Source organism: Cebidichthys violaceus, unplaced genomic scaffold (assembly GCF_023349555.1).
Source record: "Cebidichthys violaceus isolate CVI_PGR_0920_01 unplaced genomic scaffold, fCebVio1.0.p SCAF_3, whole genome shotgun sequence".
NCBI lineage: Eukaryota > Metazoa > Chordata > Actinopteri > Perciformes > Stichaeidae > Cebidichthys > Cebidichthys violaceus.
In genome coordinates this window covers 21,725,996-21,753,676 of record NW_027176483.1, presented here as the reverse complement: position 1 = coordinate 21,753,676, position 27,681 = coordinate 21,725,996, and the positions used below count along the sequence as shown (strand labels likewise).

The 27,681-nt window shown below is 46.3% G+C and overlaps 3 protein-coding genes across 4 annotated transcripts in view; all 3 read right to left on the bottom strand.

Annotated features, from left to right (window-relative positions):
- Positions 1 to 3,529: 3,529 nt before the first annotated feature.
- On the bottom strand, positions 3,530 to 7,479 carry cunh11orf24 (chromosome unknown C11orf24 homolog). Of its 2 annotated transcripts, none has more exons than XM_068723370.1 (3): positions 7,401 to 7,479; positions 4,592 to 4,960; positions 3,530 to 4,500 (listed from the first exon to the last, which is right to left on the bottom strand). In XM_068723370.1, exons 2-3 carry the CDS (start codon positions 4,794 to 4,796, stop codon positions 3,530 to 3,532), a joined length of 1,176 nt encoding a protein of 391 aa, XP_068579471.1. In that variant the 5' UTR covers positions 4,797 to 4,960; positions 7,401 to 7,479. The 2 variants fall into 2 exon arrangements, with proteins under 2 accessions (XP_068579471.1, XP_068579472.1); XM_068723371.1 differs by having other exon boundaries at positions 4,610 to 4,960.
- Positions 7,480 to 14,985: 7,506 nt separating this feature from the next.
- tmem170a (transmembrane protein 170A) lies at positions 14,986 to 19,596 on the bottom strand. Its single transcript, XM_068724213.1, has 3 exons — positions 19,370 to 19,596; positions 18,195 to 18,365; positions 14,986 to 17,820 (listed from the first exon to the last, which is right to left on the bottom strand). Exons 1-3 carry the CDS (start codon positions 19,482 to 19,484, stop codon positions 17,690 to 17,692), a joined length of 417 nt encoding a protein of 138 aa, XP_068580314.1. The 5' UTR covers positions 19,485 to 19,596; the 3' UTR covers positions 14,986 to 17,689.
- Positions 19,597 to 21,617: 2,021 nt separating this feature from the next.
- The window catches only part of plcg2 (phospholipase C, gamma 2), a 33,260-nt gene continuing 27,196 nt past the window's right edge, over positions 21,618 to 27,681 (bottom strand). The window contains exons 25-33 of the mRNA XM_068724212.1: positions 27,390 to 27,562; positions 26,925 to 27,027; positions 24,753 to 24,956; positions 24,302 to 24,441; positions 24,036 to 24,144; positions 23,778 to 23,945; positions 22,724 to 22,812; positions 22,468 to 22,631; positions 21,618 to 22,385 (exon numbers count right to left, since the gene is read on the bottom strand). Of these exons, the coding sequence (XP_068580313.1) occupies positions 22,343 to 22,385; positions 22,468 to 22,631; positions 22,724 to 22,812; positions 23,778 to 23,945; positions 24,036 to 24,144; positions 24,302 to 24,441; positions 24,753 to 24,956; positions 26,925 to 27,027; positions 27,390 to 27,562 (1,193 nt within the window). The 3' untranslated portion in view covers positions 21,618 to 22,342. The remainder of the gene's footprint in view (positions 22,386 to 22,467; positions 22,632 to 22,723; positions 22,813 to 23,777; positions 23,946 to 24,035; positions 24,145 to 24,301; positions 24,442 to 24,752; positions 24,957 to 26,924; positions 27,028 to 27,389; positions 27,563 to 27,681) is intronic.

The window sequence follows — 27,681 nt, the reverse complement described above, 5'->3', positions numbered from 1 at the left end:
CTCCAGAGGCTTCAGAGTTCACGTCCAATGACGGCTTCTGCACGAGAGCGCCCTCTGCTGACCATCTGAACACCCTAATGTTTCTGTCTAATGATGTTTAGATGGTTTGGGTTATGCTGACATCATGAAATCATTTTTCTGATGATGAGAAAACTATACATTTATCAAAAATGTGTCAGTGATCACGAGAAAATATCATTTTAATAATTACACTCACGTACGGAAGTCGAGAGCGGACAAATTATTTTCTCCCATTTTGATTATTTAATGATCTCTAGTAAAGCTTCTTTAGCCTGAGGAGAACGTGATGAAGGCTGTTTTTCTCAAGATGACCGATCACAGATCTGCGTTTCTTGGGCTAAAGGAATGAATCTGAAGCTCACCGGAACAAACGTCCACTTTAAGACAAAAACAGTTTGCAAACAAAGCCGCTCTCTGCTTACAGCGCGTAAACACATGTTAACGTTCCCCTGCATTCCTAAAACATTAAAAAAGACACAAATCCATTCTGACATCATCTTTAAAGACGTGGAATATGAACACAAAGTGATCAGGTTAAACACGGCAGAGACAACTTCACATCCACCCAGCAGTCCTCCGTCACATACTGACAATGGCTTTATGCTTCCCTTGGCTTTATCATACAATAATGTGCTTCAGTGATTATTTGGCAATTGTTCATCAACCGTGAACCCCTCAGAAGACAAGTGTCCACAAACCGGTACGGAAAAGAGAAAAGGCAACGGTAATCCAGTCGCTGAGAAGAAGTGAAGGTAGGAGCTGCTGAGTTCATCGCGCCTGCAGACGCTCACCTTCACAGCTTCCATGTGTCGCCGTGGTGAGCTGGAGTATTTACCTAATTATTAGAATCCCAGAATTCTGATAACAACATGGGATAATAATGAGGAAACTGAGTAACATGATATGGAATTCAGAATTATTTGCTTTGCTGAATGCGATGTTTACAGGAATGACGCGTCTCCACAGATGTATTGAAAATAAGCGACTGAATGGATCCATGTTCATCAGTGAAGCATAAGAAGAAATGCATGGCGAGGGAAACATGAAGACATGAGATTAACCAGGAGGTGGTCATGAGCGGAGACAGAAGAAACAACATATTGTAAATAGCCGAGCGTTCAAAGATACATTCTGTGAGCAAAACTTCTATTATATAAAATATATTGAAATGAACCGGTATGGCCCTGTACCCATGTGTGCAAAAACATTGAACAAAAAGATCAAATCAAAAGATAAACGTCATCGGCATCAAAGAATGAAGTGAAATCATAAGACTTTGAAATAGAAAAGACACATTTGGGAAAAAAGGCTTTTTTTTGGCACTGAACCGGTCAGATGAGAAGATCTGGAGGAGACTCCTCTGACGGTGTCCAGACATGTCCAGCATCAAATGTCAACGTGTGCTCCTGTCTTCGTGCTAAGCTAGGCTATCACCACGGTGGTGAAAGACATCGTGGGGCTGTCCTTAGCGGAGGGTCATTTAAATGAAAAGGACTCGTACTGCAGCCGTGTTTCCATTCAACGGACAAACAAACTCTTGAAATGTTGCAAAGAAAGAATTGTGCATTTGGTGCGTCTCTATTGAGCGGTGTGGAGCAAACGAACTCAGCTACAGAGCAGTTTGGTCAGAAGTGATGCATGGCTGAAGAAGAAGAAGAAGAAGAAGAAGAAGAAGAAGAAGAAGAAGAAGAACTCGGCCATCTACCCACGACACACCAGGTGGTTCGTTAAACAGAAACATCTGACGAGCCGTCATTGGAAAAAGGAAGGCACTTCAAAAAAAAAAAGTGAGTCGTCTCCCACACTAAGCCACGCCCCCTAGCTGCCGGTAGTTCCTCCCAGGATGCCGATTGGTCCATGCACCGGCTCGCAGGTCACAAACGCATTATTTGAAGCACAACGCGATGGATTTCTGACATGACTCGAGGTCACGCGTGATCTCATCACACCGCGAGAATTAGAAAAAAAAAAAAAATGGAGAGAGGTCTTCAGGAATTAGTTTCAACTGAGCAAGTTTTAGCTGTTCTTTCATGTCGTCCATGTTTCATGCTAAATGGAGACAAAGACAACAATTTGAGAGAAAATCCGAAAGCAGATCAGTTCAATGTTCGCTGCGTCAAAAACGCTCCATATCCCATTTAGCGCCTCAGCTCTTTATTACTCTTCATTTTGTCGTTTCCATACTTCAAAATGTGCTTAATAATAACAACAATGTGTGAATGGAAACACGGCTTGTGACCGTGTCAAACCTGAACCCGTACTAGAGCTGTGGGTCTGACAGCAAACTAAGTGATTTCCCAAAATGTCTGATTCCATCTTGAAATGAAGAGATGTTTGAGACAAGACGACGGTAAAGAAACGCCTTCACACGCCGTCAGTCACTCTCCAGACCTTTTCTCAAGACCGCTGCAGTGAAAAAGTCCCCGGTCCAAGCTACAACATGTTACAACATGTTACAACATGCTACTCCAAGCTACAACATGTTACAACATGTTACAACATGCTACTCCAAGCTACAACATGTTACAACATCTTACAACCACGTCACCGGGGTCAACATGGCAGAGCGAAGCAGCAGCCAAACAAAACACCGGGCCGACGGAGGAATCAGCTCGATGACTCGGCGGTGCCTCTCTGGCCTACCGACCGACCCAGACAACACGCAGAATATACTTTGGCGCTGGAGCACCGGGGCCACATCTGGGGAAACTTACTTCCTGGCGATGGATGAATTCTGTCCCTCGGTGAGAAACTCCTCCACCTCTGTGGAATCCTGGTTCAGGTCCAGCTCTCTGCACTGAAGTCACTCTCTGCTACTTTCATGTCCTCAAATTAGAAGTTATTAATTCATTTCTAGGAAATTAAAGTCACATCTCTGACATAACGTCCACCAATGTGCTCTGGTCCTGAATAGTTTCTCACTTTATATTCCAAACATCCGCTCCGATGTGTGAACAGAACGCCTGACGCTGTAGATTAACTACAATGAGTTCGGTGTTGGTTCAAATGTTCCTCAAGAGACGGCCCTCAATGAGCTCTACATTCTTCTGCAAAGGTACAATAACTCAAACTATGTTTTCAGTAAGACGTGAGAAATAAATCGGTTGCGTTTTATCACCTTGGCAGCGTCCCGTTTAGTGCAGCACCCTGGACCCAACCACAGCTGGACTGAGGTTGTGTGGAGGGCCGGTAGAACTAGAGTTACATCCTGGTAAACTGGTATTTTGCTGCTCAACATTTGGCAAAACTGGGACAAGAAGCCAGACCCCTCACATTCAAACCATCGAAGACACCATCGAAGAAAGGGAAGCAGGGAGAGAAGGAGGAACATGTGTTAGAAACAGATCAGAGGCTGCTGCAGGGTCAGCTCAGTCCATGAAGCGTCTGCACTCACCGTGTGAATTCAGCTTCCAGTCCATAGTCTCAGACTCAAAGCGCAAAAAAAGACCCCCCCCCCACGTCCCCCCCCCCCCCCCCCCCCCCCCACGTCCCCCCCCCCACGTCCCCCTCACACCCCGGAGTCCGAGTACATGCCGTTGATGAGGTAGTCCACCTGGGTGTAGTCCTTCCTCCTGTAGCTCTCGTAGGCCTGCGTGACGAACACGCCCACCGTGACCAAGAAGAAGAGCAGGCCGAAGAGCAGGACGGCCAGCAGAGACGCCGTGTCCACCAGCTGGCTGGTCAGAGCGGCTCCCGCTACGTCCACCACGGCGACTCTCGTTCCGGGGGCGACGGGCTTGCCGCGATCGGCGGTGGCGCCGGTGCTGGTGCTGGTCGTAGAACCTCTGGGTGAAGAGGTCAGAACTGGTGGCATCCCAGTGCTGGCAGCTGATGGTGGAGGAGGAGGAGGAGGAGGAGGAGGAGGAGAGGACGTCTTTGTGCCTGTGGTTGTAGGAAGAGCAACGCTTGCGTTAGCTCTTGTGAGTGTGGTTGTTGCTTTTGCAGATGTTGCAGGTTGTTCTGCAGCTTTAGTTGTTGGTTCTGCGGTAGATGTTCTTGCTGTTGTAGCAGACGTTGCCGTTGTAGCAGATGTTGCCGTTGTTGTAGACGTTGCCGTTGTAGCAGACGTTGCCGTTGTAGCAGACGTTGCCGTTGTTGTAGACGTTGCCGTTGCTGTTGTGGCTTTAGAAGTGGTTGCGTATACATTCGTCACATTCGATGCAGTAGTGCTGGTGCTGGGTCCAGTATGAGCGACCTGCGTGGGCGAGCCTGTGGTTGTCAGAGGAAGAGGGTCTGCAGACTGAGACACCGTCGCTGGTGGTGATGGACCCTGATGGTCTGGTGATGGACCCTGATGGTCTGGTGATGGACCCTGATGGTCTGGTGATGCCGGCTGCTGATTGGGCGGATGGATTACCGAGTCATTAAATGTGTGGTTGGATGGAGACGAGTCGGGGGGGACGTGGTCCTCCTGTTTGCCTTTTGAGTTATTCGTCAGATGCAGATCTGTGGGATCTACACCGACACCACCAGCGTCACCTGGGGAACAGACCACAGCGTGAATGAAGGTTACTTGTTCCAGCTGCATCACGTGGTCACAGCTCCTGGCTACATCCTGGCTCATACTCACAGGCTGTGGAGCAGTTACCTTGTGTTGCGTTGGGCTGGGTCGGGGGCTCGGTCGGGGGCTCGGCCGGAACCGGGTCCCCTCTGGGTACCGAGGAGGAGCAGTCAGTGAGGAGGAGGAGCAGCAGCAGGCAGAGGAGGCGAAGGCACACAGACGGACTCGGCTGGAGCGTTGAGGGACTCGAGGACATGGCGGGCTGGGGAGGCATTGACAGACACACACACACACATACACACACACACTCACACACACACACACTCACATGCGCACGCTCAACAGGCACAGTCAGGTGCACACACAGGGAGTTGAGGCTCAGCTGGAATGGGAGGATGGAGTCCAGGAGGAAGTGAAGGCAGCATCCGCCCTCTGGACCTGAACAAGAAACCAACACCAGCCGTTAGAGACGCTGCTCTGTACTGATGCTAGACAGCAAAGACGCTTCCAACAGATGTGTTCAAGGACGCTCAGACCTTTGAGACTTGAGTCGCTGCTCCGGTCTGGAGTTACTATCAACAAAAACAATTTCAATACTTTTTGACTTCCTTGCTCATTCATTCCTAGTGATGTAAACCTTTAACAACGCCTCACAACTAGTCCTCAAACAGCTGGTCACTGTAGTTATTGGACATTGCTCAAACAGGAGGAAATGGGGCATTTGTTGGGGACTATTTTCAGCGGCAGATTAATCCACATTTGGTGCTCTAGTGAGTGTTAGTGGCAGCAGGACGGTGTATTTGGGATGGACTCAGAATAACGACAGAGCTTGTGTTCTTGGTGATGAAGCTCACATTATTACCACACCCACCCACCCCCACACCCACACACACACACACCCACACCCACACCCACACACACCCACACACACACACACACACACACACACACACACACACACACACACACACACACGGAATGTAATAAAGGCTTCCAGCAGAGGAGTTCAGTTTGAGGCTGTCCTCAGGGGACAGAGAGCCGCACCAGAAGACAAACATGAGGACTGACTGCCATCTAGTGTCAGAACACGTTAGTGCAGCAGAGCAGTCATTCATGGTCATGTGACGCCAAAGAAAAAAACCTGAAACCTTTCCCCCAGAGGTATGACTTCACTAAATAAATGTTATTTTACTCCAGGATCAAGTTGGAGAAGCCAGGAGCTTCTGACTGAATATGTGACCTGGAGACAAAGACGCAATTCAGCAATAATGCTGAATTGGCTGGACAACCGCTGTGTAAATGCTCTGGCTCTGCCACTGTGTCAAAGGACTATTGGTTGTATTGATTGTAGCTTAGCTTCACGCTCCTTTAATCTTTAACACAGCTTTTAACAAAGCATCTGTTTCACATCTCCACTCTTGCGGGTGAGAGTAGCTGAGTCGATCTATTGGTAGAAACACAAAAGACGAGGCAGGAGGAGGAGGAGACGACAGAGGAGACGCTGGGAGGAGACAGAGGACAGCTAAGTCGAGGTGGGAAGAGAGCAGACACGGAATAAAAAAAACGCGAGGTATGAATGAACCAAGTGAGAAAGATGAGACAAAAGAAAAAGATTAGGCAGGAGGAGGAAGTGATGCTGGGAGGAGACGCTGACAGGAGACAGACAGAGGAGACGCTGGGAGGAGACAGAGGAGACGCTGGGAAGAGACAGATGAGACGCTGGGAAGAGACAGATGAGACGCTGGGAAGAGACAGAGGAGACGCTGGGAAGAGACAGAGGAGACGCTGGGAAGAGACAGAGGAGACGCTGGGAAGAGACAGAGGAGACGCTGGGAAGAGACAGAGGAGACGCTGGGAGGAGACAGAGGAGACACTGGGAGGAGACAGAGGAGACAGAGGAGACGCTGGGAAGAGACTGAGGAGACACTGGGAGGAGACTCTGGGAGGAGACGCTGGGAAGAGACAGAGGAAACACTGGGAGGAGACAGAGGAGATGCTGGGAAGAGACAGAGGAAACGCTGGGAGGAGACAGAGGACGACAAAGTCCTCTCGGTACCCCTCGGTAGGAATGAACCGAGTGAGAAAGATGAGACAAGGGATCAGAGTCAGAGTCAGAGGGGGGGGACACATGACCAACAGCAAATCCACCTGGACCTCATGGGATTTCTTCACATATCAATGTATCTATATCTTATGATTGTACTTCTATTGAGAACTGTTATTCATAAAAAGCACTGACATTAAAAGTCACTGAGGTCTCGCGGTTGGACAAGGCTTTAACGAGGGCTGGTTCCATTCCGCTCCAGCACAGCGCTCTGCACGGAGACCTGCCCTCAAGGTAAACAGGACTCACTCACAGGTCGGAGCAGGTGCCTACGTGGAGGAAAGTAGTGAGCCAGCGTTGAAGTTACGACAACGACGAGAACGCCTCGGGACCAGACTCTGTTCAATAACCTGTGTGTTTAACGCTGCCTCAGCACATAACGGAGCCACAGCGCATCACGTTACATCAACAAATACCGTGATAATCCAAAACATATTCTATAACGGACGTTGTTTCGGATGAGAAACACCAAAGTTCAGCCCGTGTTCGACTAACGTTCCTGCTAACGCGGTAACACGAACGTAGTTTAATAAAGTCCAACGGCTAAAGTTTACTGTGGACACAATGCGTTTCTAATGCTACAGGTACCGTTAGCTAACACGTCAGAACAGGGTGTATTTAGAATGAGTTCACGTTAACGGAGAGATAACTGTCAACATCCACACTGTAGCCTAGCTAAAGCTAACATACCGTGTTGGTTAGCGTGGGTTATCTGGACAACTTAACGTAACCGCTAACGTGCTAACTGTAATGAACGTGACTGCGGACACTCACCAGCGGCGCGTTGTGATTGATTCAATGAACGCAACGAGCACAGACAGACGAACAGACAGCCAGGTGACACTCCAACACTTCCTGTTTGCAGGAGGTGAGCTTCTTCTTCTCCTGCTTTATTTATGGCAGCGTTGACTCATCATCGGCGAATTGCTGCCCTCTGCAGTTCACACCAACCTACAACCAAGATTAAAATAAAAGGAACACTCTTGCTGCTGTTGCGGCAAAACAATCACTAATGTTGGTCACTGTAGTTATTGAACATTGCTCAAACAGGAGGAAATGGGGCATTTGTTGGGGACTATTTTCAGCGGCGGATTATTCCACATTTGGTGCTCTAGTGAGTGTTAGTGGCAGCAGGACGGTGTATTTGGGATGGACTCAGAATAACGACAGAGTGGCTCACATCTGATGTGATGGAGATCTGATGAAATAAAATAAAATAAAATAAAATAAAATGAATTAAATGAAATAAAATAAAATAAAAAATAAAAAATAAAATACTCACATTTTGGTTATAATGTCATCCAGATTGTAAACCTAAATAAATATTAAATCCGTAAGTACACAGCCAACACAAGGGACACAGGTCACTGTTACACAGAGGCAGTGATCTGTGTGTGATCAGGAACCAGCCCACTGAAGATCCACTACAGGCTGTCATTAAAAGTCAACTGTCCTGCCAACCACAACCGGCACAACTAGTGCTACCTGTATTACTGTTTGTCCTCCTACCAATGTCACTACTGCAACCACCTGTTCAACCACCGTCACTGTCTCTACCTCCACTGCTACATCAACACCTCAACAAAGAGCTACACATGTTTTAAATCAACTTCAATTAGACGTTGTTTTAGATCTCCATATCTGTCTTCAGACTGCCATTCATTTCTAATTCCTCGTTGTTTGTGTCCATGTTTCACTAAGCACTATTCACCTGCATGCATTATACACACATTACATTGATTTACATTCCTACTTTATACTATTAAAACAGGCACAACTGCAGCCACTAGTACAGGTACTAGTACTACCACTGTGATACCCTCAAGTTGTCTTCAGGTTGGATTACTACTATCATCCACTAATCACAGTAGAGCTATTCTGTATACATCAGGTTATATAGAGGTTTACTGCGATTGCAATGGAGTTTTTTTTCAAGTTTCAAGATACATATATATATATATATATATATATATATATATACTGTAAAAAAAATAAAAAAAATAAAAAAATAAATAAATATATATATATATATATATATATATATATATATATATATATATATATATATATACAGCGAGAGATATAGGGACAAAGATAGAATACAAACATACAATATGTTTAGAATTTAAGATATAAGTAATCATGAAATATAAAATGCAGTATTATAAACTTGTAGTAGACATATATAGAATAAAGAGCTTTGAACTAGTCGGAAACCCCGTGCACATAAAAACTATGCGCGTGACACGGGTGCACAGAACAGTATCCGCGAGCGGAAAAGCATCCTCCTCTGCTCCGCGTGCACGAAATGCGGTCCTGCGAGCACGGGGCAGTATTGAGCGCGAGCCCGACCCACCCCACCCCACCCCACGCGCTCTCTGGTCCGTTCTCCTCACGGCCGGTCCAGTATGAGTCCAGGTGACTTTAGAGACTTTGGTGGCCCGGATGGAACCGTCTCAGACGGCTGTTGCTCCTGTTCCTCTGATCGCGAATCTATTCTGTTCACCGTAAATACGAGCACGTACACGAGCACGTACACGAGCCCTCTACCAAAATAACTCTTTGAACTGTTATAGGTGTGAACATTTCAAATAAGTCTTATGTAAACAGACTCCTGGTGTATCACCTGCTTCCTCCTAGTAACTGCAGCGGCGCGCTTACCAGCGTCTCGTGCGTGTAGCGCGCGGAAGCATGATATCAGGGTTATCTGAGGACACGTCCCGCGCTCTCCGGTCACGGTGTCAAACACCCGGAGGTGCGGCGGCCAATTAAATTCCGACGCTGCCCGAGGCTGTCAACGTAACGGCCTCCCTCCCGCCCTCACACACACACGCACGCACGCACGCACGCACACACACACACACACACACACACACACACACACACACACACACACTCACACACCCACGCACACCCACACGCGCGCACTAACGCACACACTGCGTCTGGCACTTGGAGTGAAAAACAGAAAGTGAGACCAGCTAGTATCAGCAGTAACGTCAGCAGCAGACCCGCTCGGTTGTATCGTTCCCTGTCCTCCAGTCCTCCGGGCCAGCAGCACCGACCCGTCGCTATGTCTCTGCCCGCCGTCCCCCGCCTGCTCAGGAGCGCTCTGAGGACCCAGCTCGTCCCTGCGGCCAATTTGTCGTCCAAACCGGCCAAACACAACATCACTGCAGCGGTGAGTTCACGGTCTTCTTCCACGAGGAACTAAACATCCACGAACACCGACATAACACGGACACATATTCATGTGAAGCGTTATCTTTATTATTAACTGTCGTTTTAATAACAGCAGCTGATGTGACGGAGCATGAGATCCACCCCGCGGGGCTCAATGTGCCCCGACGGCGTCAAACTCCACTAATATCTGACTTTAATGGGAGTTTTATTATCATATTTATTCATATGTGCACCATGCACCATTTTTAGGAATTTTATCTGATCGAATGAATTTATTTTTAACTCTTTCGATAAGTGCGTCAGCACCTCGCCATTATTCCGCCTAAATCCAACACGTAGCCGTCTGTGCCAGCGGACACACTCAGCAGATAAGGACAGTGTGCACGTTCATAGATCATAACGCCTTTCATATGTGATATAAACACAATGAGTTAGTCGACGTTTACCTGAGTGACAGGCTGCTTATTACACTGTTGATCAAGGGCCAAAGAGTGACCTTGATGTTGATCACGGTCAGTCTGAGTCACGTGACCTTATGAACTATAATAGGAGTCATTCAGCGCCATGACACGAGCTCATTACTTTACCCATTGGAGAGGGAATAGCTTAATAATAGCATTATTATTATTATTATAAAGAGCATTTTAAAACGACGTATTGACTACAGAATGGCATTAGCATGAGAAGGGGGGGGGGGGGGGGGGGGGGTCCTTAGATTTTTCTAAATGAATGTTACATAATTGTGTCCTCTGTGTGGAAATAGTTCCAGAATAACTTTCACTCTGACTTTGATGAAGAACGTATCTTTATGAAGAAGATGAAGTGCGTTGTTACGATCGTTTTACACCATAGTGTACTTCATGTCACCATGACACCGATCATATTTCAGTATAAACCGACCGGCTTGTTATTGCTGCTGATACATGCATGCAATATCCAACATCAGCATTTGAGGATAGTAACGAAAACAATGATCTAATATTCATTTCTATCACAAACAGACAATATGATCCGAGACGTGCTTTGAGCTTAAAGCGTCCTCAGGTACTAACCAAACCAGCCCCACGGCCCTGATATGACTTTAATATCTCATCAGGACAGAGAGCAGAGGTGTAAGAATGGCCAGACAAATAATGGAGGATTGTGACTGTTTTGATTTAGTGGGGACCGTCTTCTAACTGTCTTCTGTTAGGCTTCAATCCACAAACACTCCACCCACCTCTATTTTCAGGACTGGAGCAGGTTTGTGGTTTTCTGATGGAGGAATTAAAAGTCCTCCCGCATGCTGCTAACAGCCATCCTCGTGTCTCTGTGCGTCCCTCAGGAGCAGGCAGTAGCTATGACTACCCTGTTCGTGGCCATCTTGGGTCCCTCCGGCTGGATACTGTCTCACCTGGAGGACTACAAGAAGGGGCATTAGAGGAGGAGGAGGATGAGGAGGAGGAGGAGGAGGAGGAAGAGGATCATTCCAGCTCAGATGAAGATGCAGATCAGTCGGCCCACTCTCCCTCCAGCTCTCTCGCTCCGCTCCGTCTTTCTTCGGCCGACGAGACCGAGTCCAAGTTGTGTGTGCACTTCTGACCTGTGATGACCTGTGATGACTGTCAGGAGCTCCTACCAATAAACACGTGTTCAGTGGCTCAGTGTGTGTGTGTGTGTCTGTGCTGTCGTGACTGTAATGACTGAAACTGACCTCACAGGACTGCAGCTACAGATTATTTACAAGTTGGATTCATCATTCTTAATGAACAGATTTAGCATTCTGAATGTCAGGAAAACAAATCATCACAGTTGGAGTTTTGTGCGTCCCTGAAGCTGTTCAGTCACAGTGATGTAGAGAGAACCATGTGGCTTCATAAGGAGCTGAGACCTTTGAAGGAAGCAGCCGTGGCTCCATTAATAACCAGGTAACCAGTGGTTGATCTGCAGGTCACCTCTCTAATCCACACAGACACAACACCGGTGTGACGTTTAATCCACTGGCCTCTCACTGCTCTCTCCTATCAAGCTCTATACTCTCACTTGTTTTTTCTCTCCGTTTCCTTTTCCTTGTCTCCTGTCTCCTTTTTAGTGTCTGCATCGTGGGCCGTATACAGACAAGCATAAGGAGTGCCGGGCCAAACGATAGAAGGCCCAAATGTGTAGTTGTCAACCAGTTACATTACATTACAGTCATTTAGACGCTTTTATCCAAAGCCACTTACAATAAGTGCATCAACATTGGTAATCAAAAGAACTACTAGTCACCAGAAGTCATAAGTACATTTCCTTTAAACAAGCATCTAAGAGCCTGAAGCAGAGCATAACTCAGAGCCAAAGTACAGAAACAAGAGAAACAGTTAGTGCTGTAAGTAATACGAATACAATAAGTGCAACAAGCTAGTATGAAAACAATAAGTGCTAAGTGGAAGGCTCAGGGTAGCACTTCCTGAAGAGGTGGGTTTTCAGCCTGATGAAAGATGAGCAGTCCAGGCGGGAGATGACGAGAGCCTGGATGAGAACCTGAACCGTCTCGTCAGTCAGGAAGGGACGAATCCTCCTGATGTTGTAGAGCAGGAATCTGCAGGAGCGTGTAACGGATGAGATGTTTGCCGAGAATGACAGTTGGTCGTCATCCACTTCGAGATGTCAGCCAAACACGCAGCGATGCGCGTCTCCACTTGGGTGTCACCGGGGGGGAAACGACAAGACCAGCTGGGTGTCATCGGCAAGCTGGTCTTGTCATCCCCCCCCCCCCCCCCCCCGTGACACCCAAGTGGAGACGCGCATCGCGTTCCACTGCAGGAAAGCCAGTGTTTGTAGAGCAGCAGGCAGTGGACGAAGTGTGGGACTGATGTTTGAACATCACACTCACGAATACGCAAACACACTTCTCCTTGACGTCTGTAAAACAGTACTCGTTTTCCCAACATTCCTTACATTTTCGTCTCTCTGTCCTCCGTCTTTCTCCATGATTTCATCGACTAGTAGACGGTCTAGTGACATCTAGTGTTCAGAGTAAGAAGTGCAGTGTGTGTACAGTGCACTTCATCTCACACATGTGACCTTCTGTTTGGGAGTGAAGCACAGCTGCACAGGACACACACACACACACACACACACACACACACACACACACAGACATTTGGATGTTGGTTTACATGTTGATGTTAACATTAAACTTTTTCTAAATGCAAATATTGCTTGTACACGTGTTCCATTATCCACCTTTAATAATGAAGTCTGAGTCAACAGAGACAGCTCGCCTTCAAAGTAAAAGTTGCGCGTTTTTAGCGATCATATTATGGAGAGATAAACAAATATTCTAAATAGTAAACATATTATATTACTGTTGTAAAGTCATATTTCTGCCACTTTCCCACAGTTGAACGTGAATAAACTCCAATGGGCGCAAACACTGAATTATTTGTATGTAATGATTCATTATATTATCTATTTATTTTTGTAATTAAAGGCTTTTTAAACTCTTATGGTGAATGTTGCAGGCTGTAGTGTTGAGATGTAAGTATGTTCAATGAACTTATGAACATACTTTAAGCAGCGTTTTTAATAATAATTTTAATCTCTAACAGGGGGCACATGCTTCTTCTCAAAACACGGGTCTGTCTTACATTACAATACTTATTAACAATGGTAATAACATATCATTTAAGAGAAGTGTAACAACCTCTCTTACGTACAGTTTATGGGAACAACATCCAGAGATGAAGAACGATACATGACATCATGACGCATTTAAAAGATAGAGAACTGATCAAAGGTTTCCCTGATCAGAGTCAACATGAAGAGTTCGAGGTCTCTAGAGCTCTACAGCTGAGACACCATGAGGAGCATCACCTCATCTAATGCTCCTAGGAGACACGACGTCTTAAGAGTTATCGCACAACTTCATTCAGCTTCTCGTGTGAAGCCTAGATGGAAGGAGCTGATTGGCTGGCCTGATATCCCCGTTACCATGACGCCAGCGGGCAGCAGACACAGGTAGGAAACTCTGCAATGTGTTCAAAGTTCAGCATTTTAAAGAGTGAAAGTATGTTTTATATCAACGCACATGTCTCAACACTAGTCTGAAAGATTCACCAGAAGAGTTTAAAAAGCCTTTAATTACATAAATAAATAGATAATATAATGAATCATTACATACAGATAATTCAGTGTTTGTGCCCATTGAGTTTATTCATGTTCAACTGTGGGAAAGTGGCAGAAATATGACTTTATAACAGTAATATATTATGTTTATTATTTAGAATATGTGTTTATTTAATGTATCTCTCCATGATATGATCGCTGGAGTAAACACGTTTGAAAACATGAAATTATTTGTGGGAAGTATTGGGAAGATCTGGAATGGGACACATTGTATATGTATAAGTGTGTGTGTGTGTGTGTGTGTGTGTGTGTGTGTGTGTGTGTATATATATATATATATATATATATATATATATATTCAGCACACAGAGAGGAATGAAGGTGTGAAGTTTTGCGGATCAGAATGTGAGGAAAACTCCATTGATAGAAAAGCTCCTCTAAAGAGACGTTTAGTTAGGGTTCAGACATTCAGAAGAGTCTCCAGGTGAAGAGGGTCACAACATGAACTAGTAGATTAGATGAATTTAGGGGAAATCTAGAGACACAAACAGACAGTGTTGGTTTCTTTGCACCAGTCTGAAAGAAAACATTCAATGGAAGAAAAATAGAGCAAAGTGTCAAAGATGAACAGTGTTCTGCTGACAGGAGGCAGACGGAGCACAAGAAGATCCCTGAACACTGAGACTTGGTCTAGTGTTGAACAGTAGTGCATTAATTATGATTTAATCAGCAGCAGAAAGCCACCACGGCCATGTGACCAGGAGGAGGAGGAGGAGGAGGAGGAGGAGGTCACACTTTATTGAGCCACTGGAGAAAAGTGTCTTCATGAATGGCATATTAACATCCTGTTTAGTCAGCATGTTTACTGGATCTACAGATGCATCTCAATGAATCAGAATATTTTTTAATTAGTCTTATGTAATATTCTAATGTTCTGAGATACTGAATTGTGGGTTTTCGTCAGCTGTAAGCCATGATCATCAAAATAAAAGAAATAAACGCTTGAAGTATGGATCAGCCTGTGTGTAATGAAGCTATAGCTATTCTCACCACTAGAGGGCGCACAGGAAGAGAAGCCACAACGTCATACTTGAAACATTTTTTTATTCCATGAAAATATCAACCATTGGCACTTAATTTACTAATAAAATCAACTTTTAAAACCTTTTGCAATCTGGTTAAAAATGGAACAGAACCAGTCCAGGAATGTGGACCAAACGGCGTGGAGATAAACGGTTCTATTACAGCAGACACTGGTCTTACCTCGGCCCGGCTGTCCATCACGGACCATCTGACTAAAGAAACATTTGATTTGAAGAAGATCCCAGAAGACTAACGGGACGACTGGCGAGTGTGGGAGTCGCTCTCTGCCCAAAAACAAGCTTAAATAAATGATGAGATCGTCAAAATCAAGACTTTATGGAAGATCTCTCAATTTTGACATATCAGTATAGATCAAGACATTTGGTCCACCTAGCTAAAACCGTCTTCAGACGACACGATACGCGTCTGTTACCACGGTTACCATGGTCACCGTATCAGATTACAGCTTTAAATTCTTGCCGTGACGAGCCGATGCACAGAAACCCTCCTTCATGAAGGTCGTCAACGGTGCCGATCCAACCGGACGCCAACGGTGCCGCTGCTTTCATTGGCGATGCGGAACTCAACCCCTGAGTTAAGCAGCCTCAAGAACGTGTGAGCGAGGACTTTAACCCCATCAGGGGTCTGAGTAGAGGACTCAGAGACATTCACTGCTGCTCACCAACAGCACTAAAAGGCTTCTGACCGCCGACACAAGAGCTCAACACGGAGACTCATGTCACAGAGTATGCACCAGTATGAGCTGCTGTAACAGAACCAGAACCACACACACACACACACCTAAATTACACAACCATAAAAAAATAAACATTCTCCGAAATGTTCCGCATGAAAGCAAGGCCAGGGGCAAATCTCTAACAAGGCTGGCTTGTTTCTGCATCAGACACACACTTCAGTAAAGTCTTTGTCATATTTCACTGAGCTCCTCTCAAACCACCGCAAACTCAAAAACGATATGTAAAGTGCGACGCCACACACGGATACCGAGCAGTCGAAAAGAAAATCAAACTCCGAAGTCTGAAGGAGGAGGCGGTTTGGTGCGGCGGGGAATCTGGTGTCGAGGGTCCGAAAGAGCCACCGTCAAAACATCTAGAAGACAAACGGAGTCTTCAGGTAACCGTCCACCGTCGAACAACTCCGGTCCCACTGCCGGTCCCACTGCTGGGCCCACTGCCGGGCCCACTGCCGGGCCCACTGCCGGGCCCACTGCTGGGCCCACTGCCGGTCCCACGGGTGCTGAACGTCTGGAGTGTTGAGGACATCACTTTCTGATCACAGCCCTCTCTAGTGTTATAGATGTAACTGTAGAAGTGACTGCAGCTGTGACGTACAGGGTCAGAGGGAGAAGTCTCCAGGTCTGCGTGGGTTAAAGGGGCTCCTGGGATTATACGATTACACGACTACCACGGCGTAAGCGGCGAGATGTGGGACAACAATGTGTCCAGCTGGAATGTGCAGAACAATCTGCAACAGAATACAAAATAAAGTCCCAAGGGAGAAACATTCTGGATGTGACGGAAGCAAAATGAATCAAACTCTGCTCCGACGTTCCACCTGTGGCCAGATGTTTAAAGAAACAACATGCAGATGTTTCTCAAGGAGGCTCATCTCAAAAGCTCCGGCTCCACCACCACCAGAGGCTGACTGGAGCTCAGGACCGTGGGGACCGGAGGAGTCCATTGATCAGCGTAGTGCAGAAACAGAAACCAGCAAAACACGTTTGGTCGTGAAGATTAAAAAGCTATAAAAGATCATAATTATAAATATAATTTAAAATATGTACAAATCAGTTCAGTGCGGCAAAATGACACACCGATAAAATCATTCAAGGAGAGAGGAGAACAAGAAGAAGAGCAGACAAACGGACACATTCTCTGCGCTGCATGTGGGCCAGAATTTAAAAAAATAAGATGTCCTGTCCCATGAAAACAGATCATAAAAAAACCTCTTCACTCGATGCTTAGCTGAGAAAGAGTCTCACTAACTGGAGTTAACAATAACACACAGGCAGTCAGGTTCCAATTAGTTTGAACAAAAAAAAAATATATGCGGAAGAAGAACAAGAAGCAGCAAGAGAGGCTGCATTAAAGAACCGACCGCCTGAAGAGACACAACGCTCTGGAAGGAAGGAAACAGAAGTTAAGGCCTCGAGGGAAACAGACAGAATCTTTGCATAAAACCATCGCGTCCCTGTCTCAGCATCCCGCCACCGCTCTGTCCCACTGCAGTCATTGCATGGGGACAGACTGTATGCTACCCACACACACACACACACACACACACACACACACACACACACACACACACACACACACACGGCCCCTGAGAAAGGTTAGTGTCATCCTGCTGCTAAACTGTAACTTCCAGCAACAGGGGACTACAGCATCCCGCTCTGCCTTCACGTCATACAAGTCATGTGACGTGAACGCAGCGTTGAGCCGTCCTGCGGTGGGAACGTCACACGGACAGCAAGTCAGGAGTTTGAATAAAATCCACTCTGGTCTCTGGTCCACCGGTAGCAAATGACATCACGTCCCAGGTCCGACTGGTTTACGCGTGTCTCCGGGACGTTCCCGGGTGAATCTAGTCTTGAGCCGCGTTAAACTCGGGTCCCGTCGAGAGAAGGCGCGACTGGCGTCGGACTCACCCGGCGGCGTCGGGTGCCGGCCGGGCGGGCCCCGGTGCTGCTAGAGGGTGGCGAGGACCCTGAGGAAGGAGATGATGAGGACACAGAATGACTGTCCCACGCCGAACACCAGAGCCTCCAAAGAGATCATCCTCTTTCCTGCCGCCTTGTACACACCTGCTATGGCTGCACCTTTAAAAAGATATCAGAAAGGAACACATTACTCAACAGACTCGTGGTTTAGTTCGACCTCATTTCTGATAGACTAGCAATGCTTTCACAGCAGCAACATCGTATTGAGTAATGAATGATAACGTGTATCACAATGTAGAGCTACCCGAGCCGAGGGATGCAACTCTAACTGACGGTCCATGAAAAGGGAGCAGTGAGTAGTTTGCGTACACTGTTGAACAGAACACCTGTTTACTGGTTCGTTTTTTAACGTGGCATCGAGAGGGTGTCGGTATCGACCGCCACATCCTGGTATCGTGACATCCCTGACCCGAGCCAAATCAATACAAACCAATGTACAGGAGCACATTCCACGGGATCAAGTATCGACTTACTGGTGAGGACCCCCCCGAAGAGTGGTCCCACGAGGCCCATGAGGAGGATGGCGATGGGCATGAATCGGGCCATCTTGTGCTGGCGCAGCGTGGCGATGGACAGCAGAGCCGCAGGCAGGTGGAAGATCAGCGAGGACACCGCCGCCCACAGGAACACGCCGTACCACATCTCTGGACAGACACACCATGCAGACACACATCACGACATGACGATCACAGTGCCCGGCGAGACAATTAGATCATTCGTTAATGTGATCCGGGCTACAAACAACTAAGGCGGAGACTCCAGTCCCAAGTTAAGACAGGACTGTCCCAAACTTTGGCCTGTAAGTCCTAAAAAGTCCAGGTGGTTTTTTACACCAGTACGGCACATTGTGCTATTTGTTATAAATGTGAATAATGTCTTCAAAAAAGGTCAGATGTTGTTCAGAATGCATTCTTAAAAGCACCCTTCAGGACCCTGTCTATCACAGCGCTGCATTAGAGCCAGAAGCACAGACTTCATCCGGACTCATAGTGACGATGGAACAGGTCAGAGCAACGTAAACACGGTTTAATTACAGTAAGTGACACTTCTCTGACGGGACAAGTACAGAACATGGCTGCTCAAGCCTCCACAAAGCCTCTATACACACACACACACACACACACACACACACACACACACACACACACACACACACACACACACACCTATAACAGCGCTACTACGCATTTGTAACTTATACAAAAGAGAGGCTTAGACAGAGGGCTCGCGATGACATTTTGAATTCATTTCCCGGAATACATGAACAGTTACGATGTCATTTCTTACTTCAAATCCCTACAGGTAACAGGACGTTAACCTACGACAGCTAGAGACAATGCAATGCAGAGGCACAATCAGTAATATCCCCAAAAAAGTCCGACTGTATAAACAACGGTTGGGATGAAGCAGGACGTTAGCTAGCTTCACTGCTACACGGTGCCTCGACAATGCTAGCGCGTACAAACAAACACGTAGAGATACATTTGAAGGGACATTTCGCACATTCAAACGTCCCCCGCGTTCGTTAAAATCGAAACACTAGGCGCGACTTCGTGTGCTATCCACCCTCAGAACACGGTACCGCATCCCAGCACCGACACACAGCCTGCACAACGTTAGCTAGCAAAGCTACCAAACATTAGCCCACCTGAGAAGTCGTCGAGAGAGGTGTCGTTTCCTCGGTGCGTGCCATTTTTCCTCGGCACTAAATTCAAACCGAGTATTTGCTGGACGAAGCCTATCTCGCTGTACCTGTCCTGCATGTCTCAAACCGAAACGCTACGGCGCATGGGCGAAAGACGGCCAGCACACTTCTTAAAACCATCAGAGTCGGCGAGGGACTTGCCAGGACCCGACGCAAAGAAGACTAGCTAGCATCAGGCTAGTTGGGGGCTAGCTGTCAACACAACTTGTTTTGACGTCACGCAACTTCCATTTGATCATTTTGCCCCAGAGCTGTGTCTGTCAGGTAGCAGCGTAACAATAGCAATGGTTATACAACTGCAAACGTAACGCTGTTGGCTATGGAGAGTAAACATGAATGGTAGTGGTTGGTTAGAATGTTCCCCTCAATGAGGAACATTTTGGGGGATCTGCTGGATTTTTATGTCGCGAGGAAGTAGGCTGCCTGAGAAGCTAAACCCCGGGAACAGCTGGCTCACAGTAGCGACAGACGCACTTGAGATGGTGCTCACAAGTGCGGCAAATGACAGCAAGAAAGGTCATTATTAAGCCAAATGCATATCTCACTTCTAACAAGCGAGTTATTCCTGTTTCACTCGCTCATAAGCACACTTAAGTTATGGAGAAAGACTTCTACGGATAGAACGGCTCACATTCTAACAGCCTTTGTCATCAAAACAAGTTGAAGAATATGAATAATATATCATTTTAAGGTTTGTTGAAAAAGCTCACCCACACACATTGTTGGCTTGAATAATACCCTTTATGTTTCAAGAACATAGTAAGGTTTGAATGGAGGTTATAGATGAACATAATGAGTAAATAAACCCCTGTTTAAGTGGGCGTGTCAAATGGCACTAATGAGCTTTTCTCAATCAGCTTCGTGTATGTCGCTGTGTCAAACGTTGCCATGGTGAGCTGCTCAGAAACAGTTACTTTCATAGAAATGAAGCCGAGGTGCACCTCTCATACTCCAGCCTTGTAACTCACATTGCTTTATGTTTACGCCGTGAGTGAGAGGACACCTCGCTGACCACAGTGTCTGTGTGTGTGTGTGTGTGTGTGTGTGTGTGTGTGTGTGTGTGGTGTCAAAGATATGGGTTATGGTCGTGACACCGTCTGCAGGGACGTGCATGGACATTCTGAGGGGATGTTGCTCATACCTGAAATAAACGCATCCAGCAACAGTTACGAAGAAAAGGTGTTTTAGTCACTGATTGATTATTAAGGCAGAGAAAAGTGTTAAAGTATTGGAGGGAATTTAGGGCATAGCATGGACCTTAGTAAGGGGTCCAGGGGGATCCTTGCGGGGCGCAAAACAGTGGCTGGAAGCACTCAGTGGTGTTATCACCAGGCGGCAACCTCTGGATCAAAGCTGCATTCTCTCTAGTGTCCAGCAGGGGGCGACTCCTCTGGTTGTATAGAAGTCTAGTCTAAAATGACTCTACTTCTCTCTTGATTTATTCCCTCAGTAAACATTGTAAACATGAGTTTATGGTCTCAATCTCTAGTTTACAGTCTTCTTCAATACAGCATGATGTTCATTTAGTACATTATGCTCCATTTAGAGTCAAACAGACCAGAAAGCAGGGGATGCTTTAGGGGCGGGGCTACACAGTGATTGACAGGTTCTCTACCAGAGACGTATACGGCGTCTCTACGTCACTCCTCCTCAGTCCAAATATGGAATTCCGTTCATTGGCTGCAAAAAAACCACCAACATTAATGAAGCGTGTACCGGTTCTTGTACCGTGACCTTGTATGTAGGACACAATTGGTCCGGTAGGTGTAACCCTTGTGCTTTGGGTCATGTTACAATATTAGCTAGGACATTCTACTCAGATGACAAGAAGTTGCTGAATGAAGGAGCACGGGTGTTGTTTAGTTTGACCGCCGTGCTCAGTGAAGGCTGGTGAAAAGTCTTTCCGTGTCGAGATGTATGGACAACCGTTATGGATCCTTGCATGTGACACGCTGAAGACCACGAGCTCTACGGCCAGCGAGTCAATCACTTACCCTGGTTCATGGCACCAACTTGTCAAGCTTCAGTTAGCGAGTGATTATTCCCCGACACGTCCAAACATCTGCAGTCAGTCATTTTAGTCTAAACTATTCAATCTTAATGTTAACATCATAAATACATGCTTAATGTTACAGAGAACACAATGCAACACAGCTCTAGGCAACAATAAAGATGAAGCAGAAATAAAGGGTCAAGTTCACCAAGCATTCTTTATTGACTGGATTCATGAGAAGGCCTCGGAGGAGTTACAGGAAAGCTATGAACCTCCTCTGGCTTCAAATGAAATACATGAAACCTTGTCATTGCATCGCCCGTTTTCACTAGACTGACGTCTCACCTCCGAACACACAGAATATCACGTCACACTGGAGAAACGACGCGTCAAAGAACAGCGTTTCCACGTCGTCTCACGCTCTTCACAATTTGAAATTAAGACACAAAATAAAAGATTCATTCGACACATGCAGAAGAGCAGTCTGCAGTGAACAGGTCACTTCAGTTACACAATAAATATCCTCCAGGTTTCAGTGTTGTCCACCTCTTAACAGTTTGATGTCAGACTGAATGCACTACGCTGGCTGCTCAGAGGGAATGTCACAGCCTCACATCTTATGAAGGACTCACCTCCTCTCACCCGGCCTCACCGGCTCTGCATTATAGTTTATTGGTCTTCCTACATGAGGTACAAGAGGTTACCCCAGAAAATGACATTAAAATGTGCCTCGACTTTCTTTGAATCTTAAATAGATAGAAAGCCGTTTTGGGTATGAAAATTAAAAATGATAACGTCTCACAATTGTGAACCTCTTAACTGCACAGATCACAGTTTCTTCCGTTTGCAGGTAGAGGTGGAGTTAGATGCGTAGTCGGTGTTTCTCCGCCGCTCAGGCAGGAAGGATGAGGACCGGCGAGTCTTCAGGAGTAGAACTTACTGTTGTTTATCTTCTTATCTTTTGTCCTGGGGTGCAAAGAAAAAACAGCGAAAGAATTTAGAAGGGCCCTCATCTCATTTAGACCACCTGGTGGAGGTCTGAGCTGACCTGTGGTTCTCCCCGGTGCTGCCCTCTCTGGTGAGCGGGTTGTGTTGGCGCGGGGCGGCGGAGCGCTGGATGTTGGTGTGCGTGTCGTACAGGAAAGGCTCGCCGACGTCCGCCTGCTTCTTCTTCAGCTGGCTGGAGGACGAGTACAGCTCCTCCTCTGCTTTCTGAAAGGACAAGTCGTGTGAAATCCAACTGCAGGTGTAACTCGATACTGAGGTGTGTGTGTGTGTGTGTGTGTGTGTATGTGTGTTCTCACCCCTGCTTGCTGAACATTGATGTAGACCAGCAGAGAGGCCAACTCTAAGTCTTCACTGTAGCCGTTCTTCAGAGGTACAGAGCGGTAACCTGAGCACATCAACCATCATATCAAACATATATCATGGCGTGAAGTAGAAATAACTCAAACATGTCTTTTGTACAACATATATAAATATATATATATATATATATATATATATATATATATATATACTTATTTATTCCAACACTATTGGGAGGCTCCCCAGGCTATACTGATTGACTTATTACTTATTTTTCATTTTTACAGTTTTTGTCTTTCTTCCCAGCTGTGTTGAGAAGCTCAGAATTTAATGTTTTTAAACAGAATCTGCTTTTTTTTTGTGCAATTTTAAACAAGACATGTAGAATAAATGGATTTTGATGAGATATCACAACATGAAGCTTTGATTTGGTTGCTTTTCATACGATAATGTCTGTTTTTACAGCTTCTGACTACGATACATGGTGTGATTAGTTTGTTTTACAGGTCGATGTTCACACTAAACCAGAGGAAGATATTCAAATTAAATTCAAAACATTATTGAATTCTTTAGATGATAGCTGCAGGTGATACTACTTGTACATAACATGCAGTCTTTCACAGTTCTTGAAGTTAAGTTAGTTAAAGCAGTGATTTTCATCCACTGAAAATGTCCAATTTCACTTAATTGGTCCAAAACAAATATTATTTAGTTGCTGCAAAAAATTGCCATTGTTGAGCGCCTGAGCTGCAACATAGTGGCTAAGTAATGAAATACTCTTCCATGCCAGCGGGTGGCAGTAGGTAGCGCAGTAATGACCGTGTTAGTTTAAGACGGTAGAATTAAATGATGATGAGAGGTTGCGGTGACAATGATACAATGTGTCACTTTGTAACTTTGTTGTACCGCGGCTCAGAGTGTGAATGTAAGAATGTTTGACATCCATGACTTGTCTTCACTGATCTCTCATACTGCACATGAAATAAAAGAGTAGCATAAAAACAATAGTATTGCTTGATAGAGAGTATTTGGTGAGCTTGATGTTCCCACCTGAGCGGATGCCTTTGACAGGAAACGTGGCCTGAGCCAGGAAGTTGGGGTCCGAGAACATGTCCTCCTCGTTGACCACAAAGCGCAGGAAGGTGAGCTCGGGCTCGAGCACGGTGAAGACCGCCGAGTCAGCCGGGGATTTCCACACCGGGTTCAGACCGTTGTCACCTGCAGCCGACAGGACGACAAGCTTCTCGCTTCAGCCTCATTTCTTTCCTCTCCCCTCTTTCCCCGACAACCCTCCCGCCCTCTCCTTACGGTAGACGATGGTCTTGAACTTCTCGTCCACGTGCCCGCACAGCTCGATCTCCACGAATGGACTGGCGATGCTGCGGCCGAGCTTTGGGAGGTGTCTGGCGGCGATCACCTGCAGACACACACAGCTGCTGTTCAGAAGTTCTCCCCAGCAGCTCATCAGCCAGTCAGCATCATGCACTTGGATGTATCCTAAAGCAACCTCACGACGATGATGATGATGTATGTGTTAGCATGTTACTACTGCGCGTGTCTGTGGACAGACGTACCCTAACCGCGATGTCGTACTTGACCTTCTTCCTCTCCTGCTGAGGCTCGTAGCTTTCGTCGCGCATGAGCTCCGGCTGCAGCACGAAGCCCGTACGTCCGTTCAGACTGAAGAGGGCGCTGTTCAACTGGGTGTATTTATCTGGGTGAAACACATACATAACACATAAACCTCTGTTCTACATATCGCTGCTGTCAGGCAGGAAACATCACATGTCCAAAACTGTTCCTTTGTTTTTAAAATAACTGCACACTGCGTCCTCAAAGCAGGTATTGTGTCTTATAGTAGTAGTAGTAGTTTTAACTGAGCGGCGAGGTCTGAGGGTGAGGGCTTCTGTAAAGTTCACAGTCGGAGCTGCGAGCCACCGTCACCACCGTCACCACCGTCACCACCGTCACCCTGGGCCTTTCCCAGCCGACCCCTGAGTTGTTCCACGGGAGAGATCAGCCCACCTGCAGTCTGGAAGTTGAGCGCCACCATGTGACTCCCAATGGCCCACAGCGGGTAAGGGTCGTAGTTGGAGGACTCCACGCGCTGGCCTTTTGGGTAGACTCGACTCAGGGCCTTGCGATTGTACTGCAGGAAGTCCTTGGTGCGGTTCTTTCCGGGCATCTTGTTCTCCACGAAGGAGCGGATCTCCTTGTAGCTGTACGAGTCTGTGGGGACAAAGAGAGGAGCACTCATTGGAGAGGTGCATGTTGAGCTGATAATGGTCCAGACCGATAAACTGGACTGACACTGTTCATAATGAAACCTGTGACTATAGAGCCTCACGACCCTGTAGACTTGCCAGCAATCCCCATCGAGAACGTTTTACACGAACATTTCATCATTGTCACGTCTCACGGAACGCTCCATACTCGAGTGTAAACAGCTCATAATTCATCTCTAATATCTATTGACATTGTTGTGAAAACATCTCAAACAACTGGATCCATTCAAGTTTCTCACCAACACTACATTTTACGAGATTACACATCACGATAACGTTATTCACCTTTCACCGAGCAGAGCCTGAACGCATCACAATGTAAGTGAGCAGAACCTTCGTTCGTTAGCCGTTAGCGGCGCTGCTAACGTCACCAGCCCTCCTCCGGTCAATCTCAACTCGGATTGGTTGTTTACAATGTAACATCATCAGCGAACAGAAAGCATGAATGCAGAGTTCCTGATCGCATACTTTACTGAACATTGGCGGATAACGATCATAAGTGCAACTGGCAAGATAGACGACTCATATTGATAAGAGCATTTAGAATGCTCCCTTGTTTCCTTCTAGACTAAACTAAGTATATGGTCGGAGTAACTAAACTGTGCAAAAAACAGCTAAGCATCTAAAAACCAAACTAGAAGAACAGAGTCGCTCGAGGAGGGCCGTTGCGGTGTGGATGTAGGTTATGTGCAACTCGCTGTATGTCTACATTTAGATCGGTGACACACAGGAAGCTGTGTAGTCCTCAGGTCTTTCTCTTTGGTCACATCCTGTTTGCTGAAGCACTTTGAGTTGTGGTAGAAGAACGGTGAAGGTAGATGCTCACTGAACAGGCTGAGGTGCACTATTGTCTCACTGGTCACCTGTAGCCTGTATTACAACTTGTGATTACGTTCATTTCTTTATACCACAGAGACGGTGTGAGCTTGTTATAGCATATTGGATTATTGTGAATCATTTTGGGGAAAGCGGCTTCCTGCCAACGGTAGATGAGAAGATTAGCGCCGCTGTCATATCTGTACAGTGAATGTGAAGCTGCTGCGTTAGCGTTAGCTTCGCAGAACGGCTGGGAGCAGCTAGGAAATAAGGAAACTACAAACCTTTTTACAGTCACTTTACCAGCTCTCTGAAAGATGTATGGAGGGAATGATCAAGTTTATCTACCAGCAGTATTGGTGGCTGCTGGCAGACTAGCGAGGGGTCAGAAGAATGGAACTGACCCCCCAAAAAAAGGGGTTTTGAGAACCTCGTCAGCCTCACACACACTGAATACACCGAGTCACACGATCATGGAGAATGAACAAAACTTTAAGCTCCTCCTCCAGCCAGCTGCGACCTAAAAATTATTTTTGTTTTGTTGTGAAATGTGGAGGTGTAGTCCGGGTGACGCCTCGTTTCAACGTAACGAATCAGCCGCTCCTCGTTCATCGCGGGCTTTCAAAGTGAGAAACTAAAGTCCAGCTCAAAACGCTGCTCAGTCACCCACACACTCCATGAAAGTTTGGGCCAATTTTGACAGGCCTAGCAGGAACAACCTAATAATAATGTATCTTTTTTATTTTATCTCAAACTAAGTGTCACAACACTGACTTAACTTTTAAGGGTTACCATAAAGTTTTACACGTTTTCAGGTGCATTTTTTTTGCTCAGTTGCTCGATATTCAGACATAATTTGTGCTCAGGTAATTCTAATGTAACCAACTCTGATGTGTATTCATACAACTCTTTCATAACGACGATAAGGACAAGTTCGGTATGGCTTCATAATCTAAGGCTTCATGGTGTTGACTTAATCACGCTGAGAGAATAAACACATTTGACGTGCAGACGTGGTAAAGTGTTCTCGTCAAGTCATCGCGCTGCACGCGTTCATGGACCTCCGTGTTCAGTGTGTGCGTCTGCAGATGTTTACCGAAGCGGTCCTTCTCCTTGCTGCGCGGCTGACAGTAGACCACAATGTCCGACATCTCCATGGCAACGTCCGCCTTCTTCTCCACCTCAACCTGCTGTTTGATCTAAAACAAAAAAACAGCCGCTTCCTGTTTGCACGGTGACGCTGACAGACCGGTACCGCGCTCCCATTGTGGTCTTACAGTATGTTTCAATCTCATACTGTCCTTAGATGTAGTCTGCACTCATGTTACACAGGCTGACAATATGAAAAAGCACAATGTGAGCTGATAGTACAGTATAGTTTGTCATAACTAATATCATAGCACAGTATCCCACAAGAGTCACAAAAAGATGTCATAAAAAATACACGCATGTAAACAGAAATAAAAATCTTTTGTAGATAGCAGACTTTATAGATACTTGTGTAACAGCCTGGTTCAGAGGGCCCCTCTACACACACCATCATACACCACGAGATGCTAACCTCTTGTTCCCGGTTGTACTGCTTGTTCATCGCTCTCTGGGTGATGTTCCAGCCCACTTGGTACCATTCAAACAGCTCCTCCAGAGAGCTCGCCGCCAGGTCGAAATGCAGACTGTCCTGCTCCACGTCCTGCAGGGTCAACACGTTGGGCTTCCCGTTCTTACCGCTCTTCACTGGAAACACAAAAAGCACCTTTTTTTTTTTTCCCCAATTTGGGGACCAATGCTCAACGTCTAGTTGACATATAACATCTGTACATAGATAGATAGATAGATAGATAGATAGATAGATA

Coding starts and splice junctions, on each gene's coding strand:
- cunh11orf24 (XM_068723370.1), bottom strand. CDS start 4,796: ATGCCTCCCCAGCCCGCCATGTCCTCGAGTCCCTCAACGCTCCAGCCG. Junction 4,501..4,591: donor AGGTAACTGCTCCACAGCCT/GTGAGTATGAGC, acceptor TCTGTTCCCCAG/GTGACGCTGGTGGTGTCGGT.
- tmem170a (XM_068724213.1), bottom strand. CDS start 19,484: ATGCAGGACAGGTACAGCGAGATAGGCTTCGTCCAGCAAATACTCGGT. Junction 18,366..19,369: donor CTCTCTCGACGACTTCTCAG/GTGGGCTAATGT, acceptor GTGTCTGTCCAG/AGATGTGGTACGGCGTGTTC. Junction 17,821..18,194: donor CTTCGGGGGGGTCCTCACCA/GTAAGTCGATAC, acceptor ATCTTTTTAAAG/GTGCAGCCATAGCAGGTGTG.